This window comes from Eimeria maxima, genomic scaffold (assembly GCF_000499605.1).
Source record: "Eimeria maxima Weybridge genomic scaffold, Emw_scaff315, whole genome shotgun sequence".
NCBI lineage: Eukaryota > Apicomplexa > Conoidasida > Eucoccidiorida > Eimeriidae > Eimeria > Eimeria maxima.
The window spans coordinates 10001-17500 of NW_013565999.1; the positions used below are offsets into that span (position 1 = coordinate 10001).

The following is a 7500-nucleotide window of genomic DNA, read 5'->3' on the forward strand; positions in this document are numbered from 1 at the left end:
CAACATAAAATAAATAATAATAAACATCTTCTTGTTGTAAGTCTATATTATTCCTATTTATATATTATTAGGGTTTAGGGTTTAGGGTTTAGGGTTTAGGGTTTAGGATTTTATTGGGAGAAGGGTTTAGAGTTTAGGGTTTAGGGTTTAGGATTTTTTTGGGAGAAGGGTTTAGGGTTTCGGGCTCAATAGGGGATCTTTTGCGGATCTGGAGAAGGTTTTAGGGTTTAGGTATTTTTGAGGTTTGGGTTTAGGGTTTAGGGTTTAGGGTTTAGGGTTTGTGAGGTTGGTATGAGGGTATGGGTGTGTGTGTTGTTGCTGCGTTTGTTGCTGCTGCTCCTTGATCTTATATATATAATTACCTGTTCCTTCTGCTCATGCTGCTGCTGCTATTGCTGCTGCTGCTGCTGCTGCTGCTGCTGCTGCTGCAGCTAACAGGTTGCCCTCGTGAGGGTATTGATGGTAGTGGTGATTCATTAGGGTTTGGTAGCGAAGTCTCTCTTGATGAAAAAGTGTTTGATACTCTTGTCTTTGGTAATTCACCATAAACCCTAAACCCTAAACCCTAGGGCAGGACACGGGCATCTTCTCCTGCTCCTGCTGCTGCTGTTGTTGTTGTTGCTGCCCAAGTGTTTCTGCTCTTGTAAGGGAACCAAACAAGTTGCTAAGGACTCAGGGTTTAGGGTTTAGGGTTTAGGGTTTAGGGTTTGGGTGCTGTTGCAGACCCTCGACTACCTAAATTTGAGGGTTTAACTCTTGGAGGAAGAGAACTTCGTGCCACTACTGCCCTTTGTGGTTCGTCCTGAGGGTTTAGGGTTTAGGGTTTAGAGGGTTTAGATGGTTTAGAGGGTTTAGGGTTTACGGGGTTATTAGGGTTTAGAGTTTGCTGTTCCTGGATAAGACCTATTGAATCGCCACAGAGGTTACAGGGTATGAGCAAAGCTAGGGTTTAGGGTTTAGGGTTTAGGGTTTAGGGTTTAGGGTTTGTGGTTGCAGATTTCTTGGGGTCTCCAATAGGACTTTTCTATCGAACCCCTGGCGTTCCTTTGGTGGCTCTGATGGGTGCAGCAGCAGCAGCAGGAGCAGCAGGAGCAGGATCAGCAGCAGCAGCAGCAGATGCAGCAGCAGCAGCAGCTGCTGCTGCATCTGGGGGTCCCGAGTATTTCCAGCCCCATCTGCTGCTTATGCATGCACTGCTGCAGCAGGAGCAGCAAATGCAGCAGCAGCAGCAGCAGCAGCAGCAAGCTGCTTCTTCAGGTTGGGTACAACCAGATGAGACAGCAGCATTCGGAGCAGGGAGGGTCAAAGGCAAGCCTCTTCTTCCTAGGGTTTAGGGTTTAGGGTTTAGGGTTTAGGGTTTGGTTGTGGTGGGGTTATAAGGATCACGAGTTGGGGTTCAGAGTGTCGAATGTGAGGAGTGGAGTCGAGGGTTTAGGGTTTAGGGTTTGCGATCTAGGGTTTAGGGTTTAGGGTTTAGGGTTTAGGGTTTAGGGTTTATGTATTGCAGGAGAGTTTCGTACGGGTCCAGTAAGAGGATGGGCAGGTCTACTGTGGGCCTCTACCTCTCCTGCTGATGGAGTAGCAGCAGCAGCAGCAGCAGCAGGATCAGCAGCAGCTGCTGCAGGAGGAGCAGCAGGTACACAAGTAGATACAGATACACCAGAACCAGCAGCAGCAGCAGCAGCAGCAGCAGCAGAAGACACAGAAGAAGATGAGGAAAGTTTCTTAGCTTTCTCTAAGGTTATACGAAGACTTAATAGGCTACCCCCTAAAGATAAATCAACAGCAGCAGCAGCAGCAGCAGCAGCAGCAGCAGGAAAGACACCAACAGCAGCAGCAGCAACAACAACACCAACAGCAGCAACACCAAAAGCAGCAACAGCAGCAGCAGCAAGTGCAGCAGCAGCAGCAGCAGAATGGTTTAACATTTCTCAGCCTCTTGCGAAGCAAAGTCAGCAAGAAGCAACACAATCTCCTGCAGCAGCAGCAGCAGCAGCAGCAGCAGCAGCAACTGCAGCAGCAGCAGCAGCAGCAGCAGCAGTGCCTGATGATGACAGTCAGAATGCTGCAGCATTTGCAAACACTCAAGTAGACAACTTCACGGGCACGCAGATCTCCACTCCTGCTGCTGCTGCTGCTGCTGCTTCTGCTGCTGCTGCTGCCTCTGCTGCTGCTGCTGTTTCTGCTGCTACTGCTGCGGCGTCTACGCCATGGGGTACCGTGGCTAGCCCCCTGCAGCAGCAGACTGCAGCAACAGCAGCATCAGCAGATGTTGCATCAGTGTCTCCCCATACTGAACAGCAGCAGCAGCAGCAGACACAGCAGCAGCAGCAGCAGCAGCAACACGAAGCTGCCCCTCTATATAAGACTCTTACTCGTTTGTTAAATCGGTACGTTTTTGTCCCCTACCCTCAATCTGTTCTGCTGCTGCTACTGCTGCAGCAGCAGCAGCAGTTGCTGCTGCTGCTGCTGATAGGCAAGCAGCAGTAGCAGCAACAACAGCAGCAAGTTGCTGCTGCTCTGCTGTTGGGTGTTCAGGTTGTCTATGCGGAGAGGCCGTCGAGGCAAGAAGAAAGAAGGTAAGTTGCTGCTGCTGCAGCAGCAGCAACAGCAGCAGCAGCTACTGCTGCTGCTGCTCTTGCCTTCTTTACCGGTAGTTCGTGCTGTCTCTGCTGCCGTTGCTGCTGCTGCTGCTGCTGTTTCTTTGTTGCTGCATCTTTCTGTAGCACAAGGAAGCTTACTGTCTTGTGTTGTTTGCTGCTGCAGATGCTGCTGCTGCTGCTGCTGCAGCAGCGGCAAGTGTTGCAGATCACGGTATCAGGAGGTGCAGCAACGACAGCAGCAGGAGCAGCAGCAGCAACAACAGCAGCAACAGCAGCAGCAGCACTCTCTCCTCTGTGCAGCAATCAGATGTTGATGCTCCTGTCTGGCTAAGAAGTGCAGCAGCAGATGAATGTTGGGATTGCTGCTGAATCCCTCTTGCTGCTGCTGCTGCTGTTGCTGCTGCTGCTGTTGCTGCTGCTGCTGCTGCGGCTGCGCCGCATCCGGAGCTGCAGCAGAGCACCCCAAACAGGTGGACCAATGGCAGACTACACTGCAGCAGCAGCAGCAAACTGCAGCAGCAGCAGCAAACTGGGGCAGCAGCAGCAAGCTGCAGCAGCAAGCTGTGAGGCTTGTAACAAATGTATATTTTATTTTATTTATTTATTTATTTATTTAGTAAAGAAAAGAAGCAGCAGCAGCAGCAGAATTGGGGTGTATAGGCAGCTATATAAGATTTAGGTGTATAGGCACCTTAGACCCTTTTTTCCCCAGCAGCAGCAGCAGCAGCAGCAGTAGCAGCAGCAACAGCAGTAGCAGAGCTTCCTGTACACCCGAAGCTGTATAGGCAGAGAGGTGAATCCATGAGTTGTATGTACACGACAGCAGCAGCAGCAGCAACAACAGCAGCAGCAGCAGCAAAAGCAGCACTTAGAGACAACTAGACTAAGAAAAATCGACCCATGTTATGCAGCAGCAGCAGCAGCAGCAGCACCTTGCTGCCGCTGTTGCTGCTGCTGCTGCTGCTGTTGCGCAGGTGTACAAAAAGGTTAAGGATCAGCCACAAGGAGCAGCAGCAACGCTACTCCTGCTGCTGCTGCTGCTAATGCAAGCAAATCCTGCTGCTACCTGCAGCAGCAGCAGCAGCAGCAGCAGCAAACAGCTAAATGCCCATGCATGCAGCAGCAACAATTGCTGCTGCTTTACGAATAGAGAAGCACGCCCAACCGAGCTTCTTCGCTTTGGTGCTGCTGCTGCTGTTGCTGCTGCAGTTGCTGCTGCTGCAGTTGCCGTTGCTGCTGCTGCTGCTGCTGTTGCTGCTGCATATACGAATAAGCCCCAAAGGAGTGACGGGAAGAAGGCGCTGCAGCAAAACAGAAACAACACATGCAAACAGAATCCCTTGCTGTTGCTGCTGCTGTTGCTGCTGCTGTTGCTGCTGCTTTCGCTGCTGTTGCTGTTGCTGCTAGTGCTGCTGCTGCTGCTGCTAAAAAAGAATAAAGCAAGCGCTGTGCTGCTTGCTGCTGCTTACCCCATCCTGCATCCTCTTCAAGGAGAAGGTTGCTGCTGTGCTGCCGCTGCTGCTGCTGCAGGTGCTGCTGCTCGTGCTGCTGCTGCTCTATTGAGTTCCTGTACTGCAGCACATTCTGCTGCCGCTGCATCCCTGTAACTGGGAACTGGTGGTGCTGCTGCTGCCGCTGCTGCTGCTGCTGCTGCAGCTGCTCGAGCAGCAACCCCTGGGGTCGGTGATGGGTAGCAGGAGCAGCAGCAGCAGCAGCAGACACCCGTCCAGCCAGCAGCGGCTGCTGCTGCTGCTGCTGCTGCTGCCTCTGCGGCAGCAGCAGCTGTGCAGGATCTTCAATTCCTTGCCATGTAGAGCAGCGCTGCGCAGGCTCATGTAGGTAATGCTGCTGCTGCTGCTGCTGCTGCTGCTGCTGTATGTGCAACTGCTGCTGCAGCCGCAGCAGCTCATCTTCCTGCTGCAGTTGCTGCAGCTGCTGCTGCGTGCATGCAGCAGCAGCAATTGGCGGATCTATTAGCTGCCTCTCTACCTCTAATGCCTCCAACTCATCCAACTCACGCAGCAAATCAGCCTGCAGCAGCAGCAGCAGCAACAGCAGCAGCAACAGCAGCAGCAGCAGCAGCAACTGGATAACAGAATCCGGGTTATCGAATTCTGCACTCTATCCTAAACCCTAAACCCTAAACCCTAAACCCTAGTAAACCCCTATAAACCCCGGTAAACCCTAAACCCTCATAAACCCTCATAAACCCTTATAAACCCTTATAAACCCTTATAAACCCTAAACCCTTCTAAACCCTAAACCCTAAACCCTAAACCCTAAACCCTAACCTCGTCCTCTGCAGGGTTAGCAGTTTGCTGCAGCGCATCAACAAATTCTTTTTGTGCTTCTTGCTGCTCAGCCATCTCATCTACTAAACGCTCAACTGTGCTGCTCGTGCTGCAGCAAATATACAACAGCAGCAGCAGCAGCAGCAGCAGCAGCAGATGCAGCAGCAGCAGTAAATGTAGCAGCAGCAGATGTAGCAGTACAGGGAGCAGCAACAGTAGCTATAGATTATGCAGCAAACATAAAGTCTGCAACAGGTGTAACACGAGCAGCAGCAGCAGCAACAACAGCAGCAGCAGCAGCAGCAACAGCAGCAGCAGCAGCAGCAGCAACAGGAGGAGGAGGAGGAAGAGCATACAGTTGTTTGGTGATAATTTTATGTGCAGTAGCAGCAGCAGCCATTGCATGCACAGCTAGCTGCTGCGTCTGTGCTGCTTCTAGCTGCAGCAGCTGCCTCTCTAAGGCAAGACGAGCAGCAGCAAGCTGCTGCTGCTGCTGCAGCAGCAGCTGACGACGCTGCAGCGCCATCAATGCACCCTCACGATCCGACGCAGCAACGCATGCACGAGCTAATGCACTCTGGCCCTATAAAAAAAAAAAAACCCTAAACCCTAAACCCTAAACCCTAAACCCTAAACCCTTATAAACCCTTATAAACCCTTATAAACCCTAAACCCTAAAATAGAGGAATTATACAATTAATTAACAATTAACAAACAAACAAGAACCCTAAACCCTAAACCCTCGTAAACCCTTATAAACATTTATAAACCCTAAACCCTAAACCCTAAACCCTAATACTATAAAGAAGATGTTAACAAAGAATACATACAGCTGCTCAATATGCAAATTAGGGTTTAGGGTTTAGGGTTTAGGGTTTAGGGTTTACCTGTGCTCTACGTAAGATATGCGCATGGCGTTTATCTAAGGTACTGATTGCTTCTCTACTCCCTCTAATAGCATCATCAAATTTGGTGCTGCTGCTGCTGCTGCTGTTGCTGCTGCTGCTGCTGTTGCTGCTGCTGCTGCTGCTGCTGTTCGTGTTGCTGCTGTTGACGTTCTCTGAGCCACCAGCAGACTCACGCCGCCGCAGCAAGCTTAGAGCACGCAGCATTGCTGGTTAATTAATTGCTGCTGCTGCTGCTGCTGCTGCTGTTGCTGCTGCTGCTGTTGCAGCAGCTGCAGCTGTTGTTGCTGTTGCTGCTGTTGCTCAGGAAATTGGCGCTGCAGCTGCTGCTGAAGCTGCTGTTGTTGCTGCTGCAGCAGCAGCAGCAGCGACAGCTGCAGTTACTACTAATGCCAAGGGCTCTGCGGATCCTGATGTTGCTCCTTCTTGCGGCTGCTGTTGCTGCTGCTGTTGCTGCTGCTGCTCCTGCTCGTGCTTCTGTTGCTGCTACTGTGTAGTTATTGTGCTGCTGCGGTTCAGGTGCACAAGACCCACAGAAGGCTGCTGCTGCTGCTGCTGCTGCTGCTGCGACAGTTTTGCTGCTGCTGCTGCTGCAGCAACAGTTTCCTGCGGCTGACTTGTATGTCCTCAACCTTGAGTGTGTTGCGCTAAAGGGATGCTGCTGCTGCTGCTGCTGCTGCTGCAGCTGCTGCTGTCGTAGTTGCCTCTGCTGCTGCTGCTGCTGCTGCTACTGGCTAGGCTGTAGTCTACTGGGTTCAAAACAAATGATAATAGCGTCCTGCTGCTGCTGCTGCGTTTGCTGCTGCTGCTGCTGTTGCTGTGCTGCGGATGCCGAATATGCGCAGGGCTGCTGCAGTAGCAGCAGCAGCAGCAACAGCAGCAGCAATGGCGGCAAACAAAGGAAGAAATGCAGCAATTTATGCATGCAAAACTAAATAATATTAAATTAAATAAAATATATACATTAATATTGTTTATTTATTTGCTGCTGCTGCTGCCCCCCAGTTTGCTGCTGCTGCAGCGGGGGGGTTGTTGGTGTTTATTTATTATTTATTGCGGTGTCTGCTGAGCTGCTGCTGCTGCTGCTGCTGTTTTTTATTTTATTTTAATTAATTAATTAATTAAGTATAATTATTTATTCATTTATTATTAGAAGGACACCTGCATGTACACCGCAACCCCCGCCATTTGTCCGCTCTTGCTGCTGCTGTTGCTGCTATGCTACTGTTGCTGCAGCAGCAACAACAACAACAGCAGCAGCAGCAGATATAAACGATTATATAACCTGCAGCTAATAAAGAAGTTTGGGGCTTTCTTGTGCATGCGTTTGTATCAATATAAGGAAGAAGTGTATCTAACTCATAGTCTACATAAACCCTAAACCCTAAACCCTAAACCCTAAACCCTTATAAATAATGCAAAGGCGGCACCTGCAGCTAGTTGATGTATCTAGCTAATTAGCTGCAGCTAGCTGCAGCTAGCTACAGCTAGCTACAGCTAGCTGCAACTAGCAGCAGCTGGTACTTGGTGCAATGCACAGGTACAGAGCGGATGTTGCTGCTGCTGCTGCAGCAGCAGAAGGAACTGTTGCTGCTGCAGCAAGAACTGCAGCAGCAGCAACAGAAGTAAGTGCCGCTGCTAGAGTTGCAGCAGCAGCAGCAGCAAAAGCCCAAGGAGGAGCACATACAGCAGCAGCAGCGG

At 50.7% G+C, this 7500-nt stretch overlaps 2 protein-coding genes across 2 annotated transcripts; one reads left to right on the plus strand and one right to left on the minus strand.

Annotated features, from left to right (window-relative positions):
- Window positions 1–299: 299 nt before the first annotated feature.
- Window positions 300–2972, plus strand: EMWEY_00027980 (hypothetical protein, conserved; the record flags this gene model as incomplete). The annotated part of the gene is made up of 7 exons (XM_013481345.1): window positions 300–303; window positions 724–795; window positions 997–1257; window positions 1381–1401; window positions 1508–2390; window positions 2539–2579; window positions 2767–2972. 7 exons carry the CDS (start codon window positions 300–302, stop codon window positions 2970–2972), a joined length of 1488 nt encoding a protein of 495 aa, XP_013336799.1.
- Window positions 2973–3743: 771 nt separating this feature from the next.
- Window positions 3744–6006, minus strand: EMWEY_00027990 (SNF7 protein, putative; the record flags this gene model as incomplete). Its single annotated transcript, XM_013481346.1, has 5 exons — window positions 3744–3904; window positions 4073–4634; window positions 4895–5003; window positions 5251–5477; window positions 5782–6006. 5 exons carry the CDS (start codon window positions 6004–6006, stop codon window positions 3744–3746), a joined length of 1284 nt encoding a protein of 427 aa, XP_013336800.1.
- Between the last annotated feature and the right edge of the window lie 1494 nt (window positions 6007–7500).